The 21,608-nt window shown below is 38.8% G+C and overlaps 3 protein-coding genes and 1 pseudogene across 3 annotated transcripts; 2 read left to right on the forward strand and 2 right to left on the reverse strand.

The window, feature by feature from the left end:
* Nucleotides 1-1,084: 1,084 nt before the first annotated feature.
* Nucleotides 1,085-3,648, reverse strand: LOC120003709 (receptor-like protein 6). Its single transcript, XM_038852757.1, has one exon. The coding sequence runs from the start codon at nt 3,610-3,612 to the stop codon at nt 1,240-1,242; it is 2,373 nt and encodes a 790-aa protein (XP_038708685.1). The 5' UTR covers nt 3,613-3,648; the 3' UTR covers nt 1,085-1,239.
* A 4,501-nt stretch (nt 3,649-8,149) lies between these two features.
* LOC120004139 lies at nt 8,150-12,473 on the forward strand (annotated as a pseudogene).
* Nucleotides 12,474-13,374: 901 nt separating this feature from the next.
* LOC120003618 (receptor-like protein 6) lies at nt 13,375-16,503 on the forward strand. The gene has a single exon (XM_038852634.1). The coding sequence runs from the start codon at nt 13,375-13,377 to the stop codon at nt 16,501-16,503; it is 3,129 nt and encodes a 1,042-aa protein (XP_038708562.1).
* A 2,455-nt stretch (nt 16,504-18,958) lies between these two features.
* Nucleotides 18,959-21,449, reverse strand: LOC120003735 (GDSL esterase/lipase At4g10955-like). Its single transcript, XM_038852791.1, has 2 exons — nt 21,143-21,449; nt 18,959-20,170 (listed from the first exon to the last, which is right to left on the reverse strand). The coding sequence occupies exons 1-2, from the start codon at nt 21,280-21,282 to the stop codon at nt 19,165-19,167; spliced, it is 1,146 nt and encodes a 381-aa protein (XP_038708719.1). The 5' UTR covers nt 21,283-21,449; the 3' UTR covers nt 18,959-19,164.
* Between the last annotated feature and the right edge of the window lie 159 nt (nt 21,450-21,608).

Here is a 21,608-nt window from a genome sequence, read left to right on the forward strand (position 1 = left end):
TTTTCTTTTTTGTTTTTAAATTCTGGCAGAACAGAACTGGCTTTTATTTTGTAGCGGGAACTGTAACAGACTTAACAGTTGTGGGTTTGGACGACGGACGGGAGTTGTGTCTTTTCATGCTTTTGTAATCAGAAACTGCCACGTGGCTTCCAATCTTTGGTTGCCAGAGACTGACACGTGTACAACCCTTTTTTATGGAGTAAAGAGGAAACCAAGACACAAAAAAAAACAGAGTATGGCATGGAATGGAGCTCACTAGGAGTGCGACACTTTTTAGTTTTTAGCCAACACAAAGGTCACCAAAACTAAAGGCAGAAGAGAGCAACACCAAAACTAATGCTAGAGGTAGAGGGTACAACAAGAAGAGAGCAACAAACACTATATGATTAGAGTACTTAAGTAGGATATGATTAAGCAACATTATGGTAAGCCAAAATTTGAGATTCCATTGCATTGCACAACTCCTTTTTCCCTTCTAACCACTACTACTGCCGAATGCCGATGCAGTATATATTTACATTACATGCAACAAATTAACATCTATGAAAATGAAATGAAATGGTATATATATGCAACTCAAATGCCTGCACCAACAACTAAACTACTAAAGCACTGTCTGGACTCTGGACTCTGGACTCTGACCCAGCCTGCCGGAATCCATATATATGATGAATTGATTCTTCAATTTCATTCATTCTTTGTTTAATTAGCTTTCTTATGACTTATCTGGCTCTTTCAAATGAATATTGGGGTTTTGAGTGAGATGTATTTCTCTTCTTTCTGCTTCAAACATTGTATTGGGTCATTGAGGCTGTTTGGTTTATTAATACGAGTCAGAGTAAGCTCGACTCCATTCATTTTATCTTTCTACGCCATCCTTTTGCTTCAAATTTCAGAATTATTTTTTATCTTATGTTCATTTGATTCCCTCTCATAAAATTATATATTCGAGCCTGTTGACCTACAATTCTTACTGATGCATTGCTGCTGCTTATTATTATTCTAGTTTTCACCCCTGTTTTTTTGATTGTATTAAAGGAGTAGTGTCAATCAACTTGGGCCTATATACTTTAAGAGCCAGGGCAGTCTCAACTCTTTAATAAGTATTCTCTGTCGCCAAACCATTCCATAATCAACCATCACTAGCATTACAGTCTATATATATATATGTACTGTGACTACTGTATAGTATATGCAGAAATTTAAACCATGTCAATGATAGCTGAATGCCTCATAATTTCAAACTCTTCCTCCCCTCTTTTTCTGGCGTCTCCTTTTTGGTTTTCTTCTCCCAAATGTTTTCATAATCCAGTCATGTCTCCATGTGGTGAACCTGAGCCCGATGACTACTCCAACCATTAGCCCACTTCCATATCCTATTAGAACAACCATCCAATCAATATATACCCAGGAATCTGATCCTTGATCATCTTCAACAGTTGATGCAGGCGGAGCATTTCCACACACATTTGACAATGGCTTCCCACATAATCCCAGGTTGTCCTTGTATGAACTGTTCTCATATGTTCCAAACTGTTTTCCTTGTGGTATAGGACCCACTAGCTGGTTGTGTGAGACATTGAAGACTGAAAGGAACGTGAGCTGAACCATTTGCTGCGGAATTACTCCACTGAGCATGTTGCTTGAAAGATCTAATGATTCAAGCTCTGTCAAGTTCACTATTCGTGATGGGATGTGCCCCGACAGACGATTGTTGGAAAGGTTTAGTGAATGGAGCTTCTTCAAAGTAATGATGGATTCTGGAATATCTCCTTCAAATTTGTTGCATGAAAGATCAACAGCTGCCAAGATATTTGGGATCTTCGTATACTCTGTGTCCACACCTTTGTTAATCATTCTCAGCTGGTAGTAGTAACTGATTGGAGACTGGTAAGTCATCTTATCACCATAAGACCACACAGTTGTAGTTTCCTCCATATATGAAAACTGGACTTTATCAATAGTTCTCATGCTATTCCAGTTCTGAAAGTAGTCGGATGGCAGGGCACCTGTAAAACCATTGTAGGAGAGATCGATAATTTGCAACATGGAAAAACCGAAACCTGCCGTAGGCCTGCCAATTGCTCCAGAAAGATTGTTGGATCTCAAGATGAGGACCTTCAGATTTGGCAAAGTTCCCAACCAAGAGGGGAATTTATCGGCAATTTTGTTGTCTCCGAGATTAAGACTCTCCAACGTGATTTGATTTGCCAATGACTTTGGTATCTTCCCCTGCAACTCATTATGACTTAAATCAATCATCTTCAGCTTACTTCCATTTTTGAAAGTTTCAGGAATGGTTCCATGGAGAGAGTTGTGTCCCAGATTCAACATTGACAACGAATGTTCCAAGTTGAACAAGCATTGCGGAAGCATGCCACTTAGATTGTTGTGAGATAAATCGAGGAAATAAAGGCGAGGTAGATTGCACAACATCAGTGGAAGTTCTCCAGTTAAACTGTTGTTTGAGACAAAATACTGAACAACGGAAGTTGGTGGTATGGGGACTGGTCCTTGCAGCTTGTTGGAGTGCAAATATAAAAACTGTAGTGTAGACATGCTCGAGACTAACAAAGGTTGCTCAAAGCCAGTCAAAGAATTGAAATGAAGTCCAAGATACCACATAGTTTCCCTACCTGTGTTCCATAACCAATTTGGAATTGGGCCATGGATGTTGTTTCCTCCGAGTTCTAATGACTCCAACTTGTCTTGGTATCTGAGGAAGTACGGGAACGCCGTCAAGTTGCACGATCCGAGTCCCAACAGCCTCCACTTTGGAAGAGTAGCATTCAGGCTAGTTTCGATCAGTGATGAAAAGCTGTTACCTGATATTTGAAGCCATGTGAGATTCTTAAGGTTGAAAAACATGTCAAGATTCAAAATGCCGCTGAAGTGATTGGAGTCCAAGGTAAGGTATTCAAGGTTCAGTAGCTTCGAAATTGAATCTGGAATGGGGCCATGCAATTCATTATTGTCAAAGCACAAGGAAGTTAGTTCGGTGAGATTAGCCAGCCAATGTGGAATTCGACCGGTTAAACGGTTCCAAGAAAGGATTAAACTTCTAAGTTGGGTAAGGTTTCCAAGAGAAGGAGAGATTTCACCTGTTAAACCACAATAACCAAGACTCAAAAGAGTGAGCTTGTTTTGGTTACCCAGCCAAGACATGGATCCCCCACTGAGATTATTGGCAGAAAGTGACAAGTCAGTAAGCTGCGTAAGGTTTGCCAATGAAGAAGGGATTTCACCTTGAAAGTTGTTATACTTCAAAATTAGAATTCTGAGGTTGGTAAGGTTTCCGAGTGAATATGGGAGCGGACCATAGAAATTGCAACTTCTAATATCCAACCTGGTTAGGGAATGAAGTTTGCCAATTGAAGTAGGTAGTCGACCCGAGAAATTTGTGCCCTGAAGCCATAATATCTCAAGGGGTGAGTCCCGTTGAAATTCAGGTAAATAACCTGTAAGATTTTCATTTACGGGCACAGCGAGATTCTGGAGGGTTGGTAGATTGAAAATTTCCATTGGAAATAGACCAAACATTCCGCAGTTTCCGAGATAGATAGATCTCAATGAAGACATATTTGCGATGGAGGCAGGGACTTGAGAAGACATGTCTACATTGGCAAGGTAAAGTGTCTGAATGCTAGTTAAGTTTTCAACTAACCTTCTGAGACCAGGACTTCTGAGCTGCAAATATTTTCCAAACGACAAATCTACACCTCCACTTAGATCAAGAGAAGTCAATCTGGTTAGCTATGAAATTTCCAATGGGATTTGGCCATAGAATCCGGAGAAGGAGAGATCGAGGTTTGTTAGCATCGGAAGATGGCGAAACCCGGATGGGATTTGGGAGTAGTTGAAGTCGTTATCTGCAAGGCTAAGCCTTTGAAGATGTACAAGTTGGAAGAGGCTGCTACTGGAGTTGATGGAACCATAGAGGTAGCTACTATTGAGGTGGAGGCCAATCACATGGCCAGTGCGCTCATCACACTCAACTCCATCCCATAAGCAGCAGTCCTCGGTCTCTCCTCGTTGATTCCATGATGTCACCTTGGGATAAGCAGAAGGATCACTGGAAGCCAACTTGTTGAGGACAAAGCTTTGCTTGAATTGCAGCAAGGCAGAGCTCTCCTCACCGTGACACAGAGGGGACAAGGAAGTGGATAAGGGCATTTGATTAAACAAGGACAGTAAGAAGAGAGAACCCAGAAATCTGAAGGCATTCAGTGTTAAAGAAGCCATGGTTTTTTTTTATTAGTTGAAGAAGAAAAGAGATTTGAGTATCCTTTTATAAACACATTAAACAAATCCCGCATCATCTTGTGTAATGATAGGCATGTGTACTGGGGAAAGCCCTCCTCCTCACGGAACCCTGATCGTGAAATGAAGACTTTCGAGTGATCAAGTCTAAGTCTTCTCCCTCAATTTTACGTTCTTTCTCCCAAGACATTTGTCTCTTTCTAAAAAATGTTAATCCTGAAAGAGAGGTACAAGACTTTCTTGTAAATACTGAGCCTTTTAAGTCAATGATGGTATGTTTAAGCAGTGGTCCAGTGACGCCAAAGATATCATCAATCAAAATCAATCAGCCAGACCCATCTCCCATTTGCCTAATTGAAAAGGCACTCTAGTGCACGATGACTAATGGATTTTGTGACATATAATACAGGAGCAGTTTTTCCTGTCGAAAAAGATCCACCAGTTGAAGCATTATATATGGGAAGAAGATATACAGAACTAAACTTCCTATTTTCCTTTTATTTTTCCCGCTAATGAAGATCTGTAGCATAATCATCCATGATTATTTGTGTTTCCATGCTTGTAATCATATTTTTTCTTCATTGCCTCCAATATGGTTACAAATAACGTTTCCAGCGATTAGATACATTCAGTAGGGGGAAAAAAGATTTAGTAAAATGAGTATGCCTCAAATTGTTATTTTGAAACTTGTTTATGCAAAACTTATAGTGGCAGTTTTAGTTAAAATATTAATCTTAATCTATTCAGTATACGCACACAAATAGAATTGATGTTGCTCAAAACTAGCTCTAGTTCCGAGGACATCACAAGAGTCGAGACCGAAGGTAGTTGGCTTACACAAGGAAGCACGTGAGCTGTGGGGGTCCCGAGGGTGTGCTCGGGGGGCCTCTCCGATACTCAAGTAAATATATAGTCAAAAAGAAAGAGTGTTCGGTGCTCGGAGTTCTCTTCTCTCAAATTTTTATTAAGTATGTCTAAGTGCAATAGTTTGAATCACTTACCTGTGGTGAAGGGTTGATATATGACTGGCATGAAAGTTGCAGTTAATTACCAAAAATACCAGTTAGTATAAATCATTTTTGAACATTGGTTGGTTCACTTGGTTGGGCTGGAATTTTCTTCAATGTTCTCAGAATTTGAAATTTGATTGGTTGAAGCGAGATGACATTTTGAACCGAAAAGGCCACTGACCCCATCCTAGTTTCGTGAAATTCCATCGTTTAAGGGTATTTTCATAATTTTACGTTTATGTCATATTAGGGTTTGTAGTCAGTCCTAGTGCTCATTATCTTTCGCTTTCATAAAATATATCAAAACCAACATTTGTTATAAATCAAACGTTGGTTTGATTCATTTGTTGTTCTGCCTGCGTCAAAGATCCCCTTTTATAAGAGCTTAGAGGTGTCAGTTAAGGGAGATCGTGGGTCTATTCGCATTAATAGGTGAGAACATGGATTAGTGGACCCAACATTTATTCCCCTTGTAACTGATCTCTTCATGGGCCCTTGGTCATGGGGCGTGCTCTTCATATCGAGCATTCTGCTCAATGGGGGTACCGAGGAGCACTTCTCCTCTCCCTCTTTACATGTGCCTATAGATTTCTTTGTCATCATGTTTTAGGACACGTGTCAAATTTTGAATGAAGGTTATGTTGGTACTATCATTATTCTCGATGAAAATTTTTTTTGCAAGTAATTTGATGAATATTCAATGGCACATGGCACATGGCACATAGGTAGCTTTTTCGGTTTTCTAATTTTGGATTAAAATAATTTGAAAAATAAACAATAAAGTTTTACTTTTACGAAAAACCAAAAATAAAAGCGAGGTAGAAAAAATCATACTCCCTTCGTCCCATAAAGATAGTCCAATTTTCTTTATTCCTTAGTCCCAAATTATAGTCTTGTTTCATTTTTTAGAATGTAATTAGTTCATTAGTTTCCTAAAAGATCCCTATTTAATGTGTTTTGTTATCACAATATTAATTAGGGTCATCTAAGTATTAATTAGAGGTGTATTAGGAAATATGTGAGTAAAATTGAATGTTGTTACTATATTAATTAGATTTTCTTAATCTGTGTGAAAAAAGAAGTAGGACTATCTTTAAGGGATGGAGGGAGTATAACAGTTTAAACAAAATTTATACAATAAGAAAACAAAATCATATAACATTTCTACCTTTTGAAATTCGGACTGGTCATCAAACTGAAAATTCTTGGTTCATGATTTAATGATTCAACAAGAATTCAATTCGGGTTCGAACCGATTTCAAGATAAAACCTTATTATATATATATTTATTTAAATATACAGTAATTAAAAATATTTCATATTTTATTATACTCACAACAATATAAAAAAAAAACCAATTATATGACTCTATTGAAAAATTTACAATCATTATGTAACAAGAAATGTAATATATAAAATAATTAAAAAAATAAATAATTAGTTATGAAAAAATAAAAAGAAGGATATAAGAGAAAATACAAGGCATACATGTAAAAATATTTAAATTATTACATATATATTTATTATAATGCACATAATAAATAAATGTGTATACATATATATACACACATAAATAAATGTGTATAGATGTTATAAGAGAATTTTTATTTTTAGATATCATGTAATAGTATTTTAATACAATATATTCAAATAATGTGATTGTTCAAACAAACAAATTAAGTGACTTAATTGGACCCGTTTGGGGCACCGTTTATCTCCGTTCAAATGCAAATTGTTGCGTCCGTTCCGATGATTTGCATGTTTGGCTATCCGTTCCGTCTCAATGCACCGCACAAATTCTCGGTCGAAGTCGAAGCGAGGAGGAGCTACTTCGAGGATTATCCGAGTTTTCAAAAACGGAGTTTCACTTAAAAAACACGGAGATTTAAGTCAAATACGGATATCTTTTTACCTTTGTGTCCCCTTACGTGTTCCTCGCCATCTCTGCTCATCTCTCCAATCCGCACTTCAGGTCAAGTTCGTTCAAATCGAAACTCACTCTTCAAATCACATACCCATAATCTAGACTTGCTGTTCAAATAGCAACCAAGAATCGAGACTAGATTTGCAAATCGCAGACCAAATATGTTGATTATTGATCCAAAGCATGCTGTTCAAATTATAGATCCAAAAAATTAAAGAACTAATAAGTAAGAAAAACAGAGAGATGTGTGTGCCGAGGACGACGGCGATAGGAAAGTACAACGAGAAAGAAAGGAAATAGAGAGAGAGAGAGTCAGAGATGAGGAAAGGGAAGAGCCCGCGTGGAAAGGAGATCTTTTTTCAGTGGTTTTTTTTTAGAAAAATTAATTTAAGCTGTGAAATGTTTTTTTTATTTGGTTAGTAGTTCAATGGAATCACAATATATTTATATTAATATTAATATTAATATATATTAATGATAATTAGAATTTAAATTAGAATCCCATTACATTTGGTAAAATCATTCATTACAATTTATAAATAGATTTGGACAAGCTTATCAAAAAAAAATAAATTGGACAAATTTCATAATTCATTGTGACCTCACCTCACCTCAAATTTGTTCATCCAAACTGTATATGAACTTACCTCACCATAGTTTTTTTATCACGCATCCAAACCTTTTTTGTCAACAGAACTCACCTCACAGCACCACAACTTTTTACCTGACAACACCTCACCTCACAGCACTAAAATACAAAGCACTCTCAAACGGACCCAATTAGTTTGGCTAGTCATTTAAGACAGAGATCTTGAGTTCAACCAGGAACCGGCCAATTCTCTCGAAATACACCGGTTTTTTCGGTTCTTACCCTTTAACGGGACCAGATTAAAGGCCGGTCACCGGTTGAACCGTTTGGCCGACCGGTCCGGTATTCAAAACCTTTTACTTCCACGGAGCTCACTCAGAAGCAACGCAAAAGGCTTGCGCCTTGCAGTCACGACTTACCGGTGAATCGCAATGGCAGCGCTCCTAAGATCTCCGACTACGACGTCCGCCTTGCCCTCCCCCCTTCACCGCCTCCCTACCTTCAGAAACACCTCCTCCTCCCCTACTCAACCTCCCGCTGCCGCCTCTCCGCTGGATTCCTTCGCATCGGATCCCATTCTCTCAGCCTTTCTCTCTCCTGAATTCTCCCCTTCCTCCTTCTCCTCGGCGGCGTTGTCCTCCGGCTCTCCAGCCTCCACCGCCGAGCATCTCGATCATGCTATTGGCCTACTTGAGTCTCAGCTCCGTTCTGAGGTTCTGTCTCGTCACGACGACCTGCTTCACCAGCTATCCTCCCTCCATCACGCCGATCATGCCCTATCTTCGCTTCGCTCATCTGTTTCTTCGTTACAAGCCTCTCTTCGTCTCGTTCGATCTGAGCTATACGATCCGGTCGCTCAAATAAAATCGCAGTCCCTGCAGCTCTCTAATCTTCACTCAACTACTGAGCTCCTCTCCCACACTATTCGCGCCCTACGCTTGTCCAAGAAGCTTCGTGACGTCGACACTGATCCCGAGAAGATGGATCTTGCGAAGGCTGCTCAGTTCCACTGTGAGATCCTCGGCATGTACGAAGAGTACGTCCTCGTTGGAGTTGATGTCATCGACGAGGAGCTCGTTTGGGTAAAAGAGATTGGGACGAAGCTGAGAAGTGAAGCAATGAAGGTTTTGGAGAGAGGAATGGAGGGGTTGAATCAGGCGGAGGTGGGGTCTGGGTTGCAGGTGTTTTACAATCTCGAAGAGTTGAAAGGGACTGTTGAGATATTGGTGAAAAAGTACAAGGAAATGGCAGCAAAGAGTATCGGGGCTGCATTGGATATGAAAGCAATTACAGGCGGAGGCAGCGAATATGGGCCTGGAGGGGTGAGGGGAACTGGGACGCCGCAGATTGGTGGTGGGGTGAAGGCCAGGGAGGCGCTGTGGCAGAGGATGGGAAGCTGTATGGATCGGCTACATTCAATTGTTGTCGCTGTGTGGCACTTGCAGAGAATCTTGTCGAAGAAGAGGGACCCATTTACTCATGTGTTGCTGCTTGATGAGGCTATTAAGGTACAAGTTACTTGGTTTGTGATATCCATTATTGTTTGCTTTTAGATGTTTTGGTTGCTGAGACATGATAGGAAAAAGTCTAGGAAATTAAAATTTTGAAATGGGAATTCAGAAAACTGGCTTTGAAGAATTTAGCCTAATAGATTCTTATGGGAGTTGGTATTATAATCATGATGAATATTCTATGGAGTGAAATGGTCGTCCCTTTTCTCTTAAACAGGATTTCTTTATCTGCAATGTGTTGCTCTATTTTTCAAAGATGCTGAAGTGAACAAAATGTTCTAACGCAATCAAAGCTATGGGTTAGGGTTAACGTAAATGAATCCTTTGGTCTTTTTAGGGTCATAGGGTGAAATGTTGATACCTTCTGCAGTTGGGGAAGGAAAAAGAAAAGAAAAGAAATAACAGTCCTGTACAAAAGTTACAGATTATAAATTTATCAAATGAAAAGATGTGATAGAGGGAGGATGCAATCGAATTCTGCATAGAAAAATGTTGATATCGAAAAACTTCAAAAAAACGAGAATGAGATGTCATTGAATGCAGGTAAGAGTAACACCTTGGTATTTGAGAGTTAATGAATGGATTTGAAGAAGTAGCTAGAAATGAGTGGCAGCAGGATCAGTAACTATGTAAACATAATAGGCTTCTTCATGTGACCGAGTGGAAGAGTTGCAGGTGCAACCTAGAGGTCAGGTTTGGTTCCTGGAAACAACCTCTCCACGTATTATGTGTGGGTAAACTCTGCGTACATCTTGCATGTCTCCGACCCTGCCCACATCCTATTGTGGAAGCCTTATGCACGGGAGTTGTTTTACCTTTTTTTTTTTTTAATAATAGGCTTTTTCATGCTTTCATTGCAATTCTGTTTTTGCTTGGCTAAAATCTGCCATGAAAATGCCCTTTCCGGTGTATATTCTTGCGTTACATAAAGATCCGAATTCCTTATTTTGTTCTCTTGTCATTTTGCTCCATTGTTCTCTGTTCTGCTAAGTTAACTGTTACTTGCTTAGGAGGGCGATTCCATGTTAACAGATAGAGTCTGGGAAACAATTGTAAAAGCTTTTGCAGGCCAAATGAAGTCCGCTTTCACAGCATCAAGTTTTTCAAAGAAATATTTACCATGGGGTATCCAAAGCTCTTTTCAATGATAGAAAATCTTCTTGAAAGAATTTCACTCGACACATATGTGAAAGGGGTTTTACCTGCTATTAGTTCAGAAGGAAAGAGTCAGATGGTTGCAGCTATTGACATATTCCAGACAGCTTTCTTGGCTCTCTGTTTAAGTCGTTTGTCAGATCTTGTGAATTCCATTTTTCCAATGTCAAGCCGCGGAAGTGTGCCTTCCAAAGAACAAATATCAAGAATTATATCACGCATTCAGGAAGAGATTGAAGTGGTTCAGTTGGATGTGCATTTGACTCTTCTTGTCCTGCGTGAAATTGGCAAGGTTTTGCTTTTGCTTTCACAACGAGCTGAGTACCAGGTAAATTTTCTTCTACTTGCCAAAGGTAAAATATAATAATAATATAATACAAATAAAATTCTATCTATGACTATCCTGGCTTCTTGTGATTCATCACATCCTTCTTGTGATTCCTCATCTTTATTTGAGGAGTCAGTTACTATATGGCACATGAACAATGCCTTATGTTCTCATTAATTTGTTGAATTGATTCGAGGGAAACTATATCACACTTTCTTAAGGAGTGGGATGCTGTTAGCTTGTATCTAAGTAGTCTTATGACTTCATGTGATGCGTGGAAATAAAGGACATTGTTTAATGCACCATTTCATTCCTTGATGAATCTTTCCTTTTTTGTTCCTTTTGTCGTAAGTCGTAACTGGTTTTATGTGCTCTGTCAGCTTGTGATCTTGTAAATCTTGCTGTCTTTCCTTCTATCTCATTTCTTGCCATGAATGTTCAGGTAAAGCAAAACTATTTATGAATCCAGTTGATTAAGTCATCCTCTTTTCATTTTTTTAAAAAAATTCATGTTTTTCAGATACTTTCCTATTTTGTTGATGTTATGCGATCGTTACTAACTAGATTTTGATGGCAGATTTCAACAGGTCCAGAAGCACGCCAAATAACAGCTCCCGCTACCCCAGCCCAAGTCAAGAACTTCATATTGTGTCAGCATATGCAAGAGATTCACACACGCATATCATCTATGGTTACTGGGCTTCCTAGTATTGCCGCAGATGTGTTGTCACCCTCGCTGGGTGCAATTTATGGGGTTGCGTGTGACTCTGTCACATCCTTGTTCCAAGCAATGATTGACCATCTTGAATCTTGCATCTTGCTAATTCACGAGCAGAACTTTGGTGTTCTTGGCATGGATGCTGCGATGGACAACAATGCTTCACCGTACATGGAAGAGTTGCAGAAGTGCATTCTTCACTTTCGTAGTGAGTTCCTATCTAGGATGTTGCCTCCCTCGACAAGTGCTACATCCGCAGGAACAGAAACTATATGCTCGAGGCTTGTTAGAAGCATGGCTTCTAGGGTTTTGATATTTTTCATTAGGCATGCTTCTCTTGTGAGACCTTTATCTGAATCTGGAAAACTGAGGTTGGCTAGAGACATGGCTGAACTGGAGTTAGCCGTGGGCCAAAATTTGTTCCCGGTAGAACAACTTGGTGCGCCCTATCGAGCTCTTCGAGCATTTCGTCCTCTTATTTTCTTGGAGACATCACCATTGGGAGAGTCTCCTGTTCTTCAAGATCTGCCCCTAAGCGTCATACTTCACCATCTTTATTCTCGAGGCCCCGACGAATTGCAATCACAACTGCAAAGGAACAAACTTACACCTGTGCAGTATTCATTGTGGTTAGATTCTCAAGGGGAGAATCAAATTTGGAAAGGTATTAAAGCGACTTTGGATGATTATGGTGCAATGGTTAGGACAAGAAGAGACAAGGAGTTCAGCACTGTATTTCCTCTAATGCTTCAGCTAGGATCTTCTCTGACAGAAAATGCTCCTGTTTCAGGAAAGCCTTGATGACTGATGTACTTCTTGGCTAGATATTTTTGCATTTATTAGAACGTTGTAAATGGTCACATAATGAAGCTGGAGAGTTATGTTAGGTTTGCTACCGAGTTTAAGGTAAAGCTGCTTTACTTGATAGATAAAGCTGATTCATTTGTTATTGATTTTTCAAAGGAAGCTATTTTCTTACTTGCTTTGTGTGGTAGTAGTAGTAGGCTCTATTCGAAAATTTATAGTCTGCGTAGTCTGAAGTCTAATATGTTGTTGTAACTTGTAACGCAATAAACTTGAGCAACTCACGTAACTTGAACTTCCTTCCAAACTACCTGTCCTGATCACAAGTGTCAAATCCCAAAGAAAAGCTTCCGCTCCAGTATCTTTGGATGGAATGTAATCCAATTAGTAAGCAAATGGCAGGTTTATACTGATAGGATTGATTATTCACCAGCAAAGGTTTCTACGGAGGGATGGGAATGGAAGGAGCAATAGGGATTTTGACTCGAGAGAGGTAAAGGTAAAGGGTTTGGCTCTTGGGATGGGCCTCTATAATTAGGCAATGGTTCGATGTTGTGTGAACTTGGTATTATTATTATTATTATTATTAATCTCAATTTAGTTCATTGGTTCAAACTTTGCAGTGGAGCAGTTCAAGTTTTAGTTGATGCGTACGTGTTTCTTGGTTTCTCTCTTTTGAATCATTGAACTTGGAAGCGTAATAATTTCTGTAAAAATGCTCAAAACAGGGCTTTGACTTGATTGTTTTAGTTATTTCTTAACTGAGACAGAGTTTGCACGAAGCCTTTTCCAAGGCCTGTGCAGCAATGTTTGAATGAGTGAATACTCAAAGCATTCATTCAACATCATTGAGTAAAAAATGGGTAGAAGTTAGGTAAACATATAGAGTTAGAAAAAAAAAAAAAAAAAGCAACCTCTGCTGCAAAATCCTTTTGTGCACTTACTTTTGACAGGACTTTCCAGAATATACAAGTGTTCCAACGCGTTAATCAAATGGAACTAAATGATAGAAGAACAACACTAGGACTTGGTTTCTCAATTTTTGAACACCACTTGGACTGTTATTGCAGCGAAGATGCAAGCTTTTGAGTCAGTGGGGAGACCTGGAATTCCATGTCACTACTTTCTTCCTTTCTTTGTGTTTATAAATGACTTCTCACTGCCTCTTCTTCTTTATCTGATCATACCAATGGCTTTTTCATTACTGAATCTGTTGAGATTTATGTCCTTGATTTCCTTTCTGTCCTTGTTTCTTGCAATCCACTTATCCTCCTTCATACCTCCCCCATGTCACAGAAAGGAGTGCTTGGCTTTGCTGCAGTTCAAGCAAAGCTTTTTTCTCAACAAGTCTGCCTCTATTGATCCTTCTGCTTTTCCCAAGGTGAATTCATGGAGACAAAATGGAGAGAATTGTGACTGCTGCTTATGGGACGGTGTTGAGTGTGATGAGAACACAGGCCATGTAATTGGCCTTGACCTCAGTAGTAGCTGCTTGTATGGCCCAATCAGCTCCAACAGCAGCCTCTTCAACCTTGTTCACCTTCAAAGGCTTAACCTTGCAGACAACGACTTCAACCGCTCTCGAATCCCTTCTGAATTTAGATTCTTTTTGCAACTGCGACACCTCAACCTCTCCTCTTCAGGATTCCATGGCCAAATTCCATCAGAAATTTCAGAGTTAAGTAGATTGACTTCTCTTGATATTACTGGTGGTGCTGATCAATCCGATGGAAGATTGTTGGAGCTCAAAAGTCATGACCTGGATAGGTTAGTCCAAAATTTAACTCGCATTCAGGAACTGTTCCTTGATAATGTAGGCATATATACTGCAATCCCTGATAACATTGCAAACTTGTCTTCATTGACATCTCTCCATCTTGGAAATTGTGGACATCATGGTAGATTTCCAGTTAGAGTTTTTGAACTACCAAACCTGCAAGATCTCAGTGTGGGAATGAATGAAAACCTGTTTGGTTATCTTCCTGAGTTTCACAGGAGAGCTCCCCCACTTAAGAGATTATGGCTTGAGGGAACAAATTTCTCGGGGAGATTACCTGATTCAATAGGAAGCCTTCGTTCTTTGACTCTGTTAAATCTTGCTCTCTGCAATTTTAGAGGGCCACTTCCATCTTCCCTTGGTAATCTTACCAATCTCACCTTTCTCAAAATCAGAAACAACAACTTCTCTGGCCAAATCCCTTCTTCCTTTGCCAACCTTACACAACTTTCAAGTTTATCTCTTTCAGAAAATGATTTGAGTTGTGGTTCCCTGTCTTGGCTTGTTAAGCTAACCAAGATCACTCATCTGAGCCTTGGACAATGCAATATAACCGGTGAAATTCCTCGTGCTCTTGCAAACCTGACTCAACTTGATACTCTCATACTTGACTCAAACCATTTAAGTGGTCGAATTCCGCATTGGCTTGCAAACCTCACCCGATTATCCGTCTTGAGCTTCGAATCTAATGAATTGCACGGCCCAGTTCCTGATTTGATCTCAAAATTAGTGAATCTTGACCACCTTAATTTTAAGAACAATCACTTGAGTGGCATTGTGAATCTTGACCAATTTTTCACCCTCAAACGTCTCAGCTATCTAGATATATCATATAACAATTTTTCCTTGCTCAATGAAACCAGTCCAAATGCTACTCGTTCAAAGTGGAGGATATTGGGGCTTGCTTCCTGCAACTTGAGGGATTTCCCAACCTTCCTTAGGTATCAAGACAAACTGGAGTACTTGGATCTCACTGGAAACAAAATCCACGGCCAGATTCCAAGTTGGTTTTGGGACATTGGAAGAGAGACTCTGCAGTCTATTAAACTTGGTTTCAATTTTTTTACTAGCTTTGACCAATCTTCATCAATCTCACACTTCTCTAGACTTCAAGTCTTACAACTGCAATCTAACAAGCTGAAAGGACCACTTCCTTTGCCACCACCCTCCATTGTTGAATATTCAGTCTCCAATAACAGTTTCACTGGAGAAATTTCATCAATGTTCTGCAATCTGCCTCACCTTTATTCTCTAGATTTGTCATTCAACAATTTGAGTGGCATGCTTCCACAATGTTTGTTCAAGTTGGGGAATAATCTGGCAGTATTGAATCTTGACAGCAACTTCTTCCGTGGGACAATTCCTGAAACATTCGTAAATGAAAGTAAGCTGAAGATGATTGTTTTGAGCCATAACAAACTGCAGGGAAGGATACCAATTTCAATTGCTAACCATACAATGTTAGAGATTCTTGATCTTGGTCACAATAAAATCAGGGATACATTCCCCTCCTTTTTAGGTGCTTTGCCTAATCTGCAGGTCCTTATTCTGCGATGTAACAAACTTTTTGGTGCAATTGGAAAGCCTGCTACTAGTTCTGAATTTTCCATGCTGCGCATCCTAGACCTCTCCTTCAATTATTTTACGGGTATGCTACCATCCGAGTATTTTCGAATATGGAATGGCATGAGAATATTTGATGTGCATGAGTTCTCATATATGGAGGTAAGCAAAACTGTTCGGATTCCTGATTATTTGACCATTGTCAAAATTGGAATCCCATTGTCTTTGGTTACCAAAGGTATTGATGTGGTGTATGTGAAGATCCCAAATGCTTTTGTAGCTATTGATCTTTCAAGCAACAGATTTGAAGGAGAGATTCCAGAGTCCATCACAACTCTGAAGAAGCTCCTTTCACTTAACCTTTCCAAAAATCGTCTTTCGGGTCGAATCCCATCACTCATTGAGAACTTGACAGAGCTTGAATCATTAGACCTATCGAACAATATGCTCTCAGGAGAGATTCCGCAGCAGATGACACAATTGACATTCCTTTCATTCTTTAATGCCTCTCATAATAATCTCTCGGGTCATATACCACAAGGTAAACAGTTTGATACATTCGAGAACAGTTCATTCGAGGACAACTTGGGATTGTGTGGGAAGCCATTGTCAAAGATGTGCGGAAATGCAGGGGAATCACCTCCATCACCTCCGACCAGTGAAGATGATGAGGGTTCAGGAGGTTCTTCCGTATATATTCAGTGGATGGTAACTGCTATAGGATATGGAAGTGGACTGGTGGTTGGTGTTGTTTTTGGACTCAGGTTCACCACATGGAAACATGAATGGTTTGTGGAAACCTTTAGCCGGAGGCAACCAAAAAGGCGAGGGAACAGGAGGGGACGGAGAGTTTGGAGCTCTTAAGGAAATTTTGATTTTCTCCCTTTACATGGTTTAAACTTGTAAGTATATATGTTGGAGCAAGTTAGTACTGTGATTTAAGTTCTGTCTCTCTTTTGTTTCCCTTTTCAGAGGAATTGGATGGAGACATTGCTTGATGCTCTTAGCAGTACATCTAAGTTGTATCTCTTTTTTCTTCTTTCTCCAGTTATGAAATCTTTTTGCCTTTCCTGTTAATGTAGAGGTGGTTAGTTCTGCAGTTCATGATGCAGTAAGCTTTGCTTTCTTGTCTGTTTTGGAGAGTAGATGTATTAGTGTAAATATAACCTTCACTATTTACCACTACGGGCATAAGTTGTTCTTCAAATCTCTCTATTCTCTATATTCTGCCATAACTGAGCCTCAAATGCTTTGGAAGGCAGATTTCCCTATAATTACAAGAGTTGAAACTTAAAAGCTACAATTTCTGAATTAATAATTAACATGCTTAACAAAACTTCATGGGCTTAATACCTTTCTTCACTTTCAAGAAGACAACCAACTCCAAAACTCTAGATGTTTATTTTGAGAGCAATGCTAATGTCCCCAAAAATTATTCCCCTTTTGAACTCTCAATTTATGTGGCACGTGGAATACCCATTGACTATTAACACAGAAGTTGATCCCTAAACATCCAGCACTTCAATGAATGGGGTTTTAAATGGGTTTAAGAAATTGAGGACGAAACATTTTTCTTATTTTGATTTGTGACGCGGACATGGAAAATAACATGTTGAAATGTGATGGATTATAACTTTTTAATCATTTTTTTTACTATTACTTTTTGGAATTTCTTCTCTCTTGTGAACATTAAAAAAAAAAAAAAAAAAAAACCATCCCATGAAGTTATTTTATCTTTCTGTTATTTTTTCCCCAATAATAATCTCCTCCCTTTTTCTTTTTTTTCTGTTTGTTTCCACACGTGCATTTACTCACAGTAACTTTTAGCTTTTATTTGGTCTTCAAGCTCTAGAAAACTTTTCTTCACATAAATAGAAAAAAGTCACAGGATATTTCACCCACTCTGTAAAAGTGCTTCTTTCTTTACAGTTTCCTTCTCAATGTAATATTTTCCTTCTCAATGTCATGTAAACAAACAGAAGAAGACATATTTTTCAATAGTAAAATCTACATGCCTTGAAAACCCTTCTAGTATACCTTAGACTGTAAGACCTTTAATTGAATAATTGTTATGGAGAAGATATGTAATTTTTGATAACCGAAATAATTGACACTGTTCAACTTGGTTATCCAAAGTTTGAACATTCCAATCTAGTCACTCAATTTTTGAAATCAAATCTAGTCACCCGAGCATATTTCTCTCCTTTCAAGTAGTCAACTCACTTACATCCCCTCTTTTTATGAGTTGACAGCAACAAAAATCTTCCTAGTGACTAGATTTAATCAATTTCAAAAATTGGGTTATTAGATTGAAACATTTAAACTTCGGGTGGCCGAATTAGACTATGTCATATCTTTCGGTTATCAAAGGTTACATTAACCCGAGAGATTAATATTGGTTGCCAAGAGAATTAAGGATTCTTGTGTAGACATTTTAATATGGAGAAATAGACATCCATTTCAGCATATTCTAAGAGTTTAGTCCATTATCAATTAAAAACTAATCTTACAATTCATTAAGCTCAATATATAAAAAGGCTCTTGGGAGGTTAACTACTTGAAGCAAGTAAAAAGGGGGATTCAATCCAAACAAAAAATTATCACAAACAGCTCAAGCTTCAAAGGGGTTGTTGTTCAAGAGCTAACCGGTAATGAAGGAAGCGCAACATTGTCCCCAATAGCAGAAACAGTGCCAGAGAATGTTCCAGTAGTAGTAGAGCCTGAAAGTAGCATTGAAAGTTCTATTGATGCATCAACTGATTCATTTGAGTTCTGCAACCAAGTATTTTTCTGCAAGTCATGATTATGGTCAGATATCAGGATATCTATTGACGAATCAATAGGCAAATCAAATGGTCACGAATTTAGAATATCAAGAACCTGAAAGCATGGAAGGTTCCCTTGATGCATCCTTTGATTCATTTGAGTTCTGCAACCAGGTATCTTTCAATGAAAAATCAAATCATGTGTACGATCATGGTAGCAGGGGAAAAAAAAAAGGTTACATGGTCCCAAGGAAATGCTCTGTATAGTAAATTGCTGCTTGATAACAATCAGCATGATCTTGACAACTATTATATGATTTTTATGGGTATGGAGATGGATTAGGCTTAGGATTTCATGAGCTGGGTGCTTTGGGTTTAGGATGTAAATTTTAGGACTTGTTGAAATAATGATAAAATATTCAGATTTTCAATTGTGTAAGTAACGGCAATTATTCAGATTCTTAATTTCATTTACTTATATCATTGATGAATACTTCGTGAAACAAAGTCAGGCAATTTAACTGACAAATGTACTTTAGATATAAGGAACAAAATAAGCAGAAAGAATGACTTTATATATTGAAGCAAAACAGTAAATATGTCTGATTAGAACATAGAGAACCAGGGAGTACAAGAAAATTCAGATATTATAAACAACAGAAAGAAAGAAAGAAAAAAAAAGTAGTGAGAAATCTCAATTGTAAATTATTGGGTAAGCAAAGAAAGCAACAACCTTTGGTCATTGTGGCTTTACCAGTGCTTATTGAGAAGCTGGGAGGCTATACAGGGACTTCAACTGCCTGCTCATCACCTTACTGCTATGGAGAGCTAGTTGAAGTTCCAAGTCGTCAGACCACCACTGCTCTAACCCATGAGCCTCGAGAAACTTCTGTTTTCCCTTCGACTTCACAAAAAGCTTTGCTGCTACTTCACCATTTGCAGGACCCATATTCTCCTTCTCTGCATTTTTGTCTTCTGTTTGATCGGTATCCATATAAGAGCAACAGATATAGTCGCTATTGTTCACATACAAATGAGGTACCCACTTATTTAATTGCACAGGAGACTTCTCGCCATAAAGATTCGATAACCAGTTCTTTAACCCGAGAGCAGAATTCTTCTCCACCTCATCATCACTTATGACCTGAGTTTCACTACTCGAAGGAAGCATCGATTTAATTTTCTTCCAAGCAAAGCCAGCTTTTTCCCCAATGTTCTTCAAGCTCATAACCAGTGAAACAGAAGGAGGGTTAAATAAATGTGCATCTACATATAGCCCTTCCTTGGCTAATGCTTTTCCCACTTGGAGAGCAAAGCCAGCACCCAATGAATGACCGGCAACACACACATTGCGGCTCCCATACCTTTCAGCCATGGATTTTAAAGCCTCAAATGCTCCTTTGAACCTAACAGAACCCTTCAGGCTTTCCCAGGCTAGAAAGCGGAGGTCATCTTCAATATCTCTTCGGACAGTCGGGCTTTTGAGTAAAGTCCCTCGAAGTGCCAAAACAGCCTTCGGAGCTCCACTGGGTCTGATAAGAACCAAATCAGCCAATGCTGCAGGTCTATCCCATTCTAGTACTGCACCAAATATGGATCCATCTCTTTCATCAATTAATGTTTGAACCAGCTTGTATTTGAAGATCATCCACCATGCTGGAGCCAGGGCATTTTCTGCTGTTCTGTTTTCCTGTCTGTCAAGTTCAAGTAAGTAAACTGCTTGTATGAAGCAGGACATAGCGGTTCTCTTGTAGTTTGCATCTTTCCTGTTGAACAGATTAATAATGAAAAATTACAGAGTAAGACAACTACATATTTGCCGAATTAGATTAGGAAAAAAAAAAACTATCAAGAATTCAAATGGCATGCATAGGAAATGCAATGTCCAGAGCAAGGACTGGGACACTAGATTAAGGAACATTTGAATGAGTGGATGATGTTACTTTGCGAGTTAAAAAAGTGAAGAACCAAGGAAAAAACAAGCAGCGAAAGCACAAGAGATAAAAACATAAGAACCCAATAACGTTTTAATGAGAAATAGACATAATTATAGACAGCAGAATGCCACTGTGATTAATTGGTTTAATGAGCAGAAACCCAATTCCAATTCTGAAAAGTCACCAAAATCATACACCTGACCTAAAATTTGTTTGCCTCAGATGTGGAAATTGATTCGGAATCCCATTTTAAATTCAAGAATCTGCCTATTGAGATTTTTGTCTTCTAAAGAAATTCCATTATTAAATTGACACATGAAAGGAAGCCACTAAACCCATGCAACAATATAAACATTCAACAGGAAAATTACCAAATTTAACTAAAGCAAACCCCGTCCGCTCAGATCTCAGATCTTTGACTTCAAAAACACTGTCGCCCAATCTATCAATCTAATCATCAAACACAAGAAACCCATAAATTACTTTCCATAGAAAGACCACAAATTTTCCATCCTCTCTCTCTCTCCTTTGCAGATCATTAATTCCTTAAATCCAATCAACAAAAAAAAAAACTACAAATTAACTCCAGTTCCTCAGAGCGCCGAACCGAACCCAAGCACAAAACTTCAATAACACCAAGTTTATACCTCAGTCAAATCTTTGCATTAGTAGATGGGTACATCATTCTCAAGTCGAACAACACTCAAGAAAAAGAAAAACCCCAAAAACAGCACAAAACATGGTATACAAAATCGAACGAATTGAAAACAGAACGACGAAATTAGATGCCAGGGCACTGACCAACTGGAATAAATGAGGTCTTTCCAGGTAGGAGAGGCAACATTTCGAGGGCCAGAGACGTGAAATGCATATGGATGAGCCTCCTCCCTCTCCACCATTACCTCTTCCTTCGTTATCTCCTCTGCCCCTCGCTTTGCCATTTGCGAGCAAATCTTCGTCTCTTCTTAAGATTAGCTTCCTCTTTGCATGGAAGAGAGAGAAAGCGAAAGACCTTATCGAGTGGTTTTCTTAACTTTTTATCACTCTTTTGGTGACATGATTGTGGAAGCTTTACACAGTATCGGATTCGGCGTTAATTGGTACAGAATTTTTCTTCTCCTATTAAGGTCCTTCGAATTAAAGTTTATTAAAATAACAACAGATTATTTGAAAAACTAAAACGCCTGGCTTTTGTTAACGGTCATATTTTGTGGAATGACAACATTGCCCTTCCATTGTGGTTTCCTTAAGGTTGTGTTTTATGTTT

Source organism: Tripterygium wilfordii, chromosome 8 (assembly GCF_013401445.1).
Source record: "Tripterygium wilfordii isolate XIE 37 chromosome 8, ASM1340144v1, whole genome shotgun sequence".
In the NCBI taxonomy this organism is placed as follows: domain Eukaryota; kingdom Viridiplantae; phylum Streptophyta; class Magnoliopsida; order Celastrales; family Celastraceae; genus Tripterygium; species Tripterygium wilfordii.

Excerpts from the sequence above, each read along its gene's own strand:
- LOC120003709 (XM_038852757.1), bottom strand. The coding sequence starts at position 3,612 with ATGTCTTCTCAAGTCCCTGCCTCCATCGCAAATATGTCTTCATTGAGA.
- LOC120003618 (XM_038852634.1), top strand. The coding sequence starts at position 13,375 with ATGCAAGCTTTTGAGTCAGTGGGGAGACCTGGAATTCCATGTCACTAC.
- LOC120003735 (XM_038852791.1), bottom strand. The coding sequence starts at position 21,282 with ATGGCAAAGCGAGGGGCAGAGGAGATAACGAAGGAAGAGGTAATGGTG. Across the intron at positions 20,171-21,142 it reads GACCTCATTTATTCCAGTTG|GAAAGATGCAAACTACAAGA; the intron begins GTCAGTGCCCTG and ends TCTGTTCAACAG.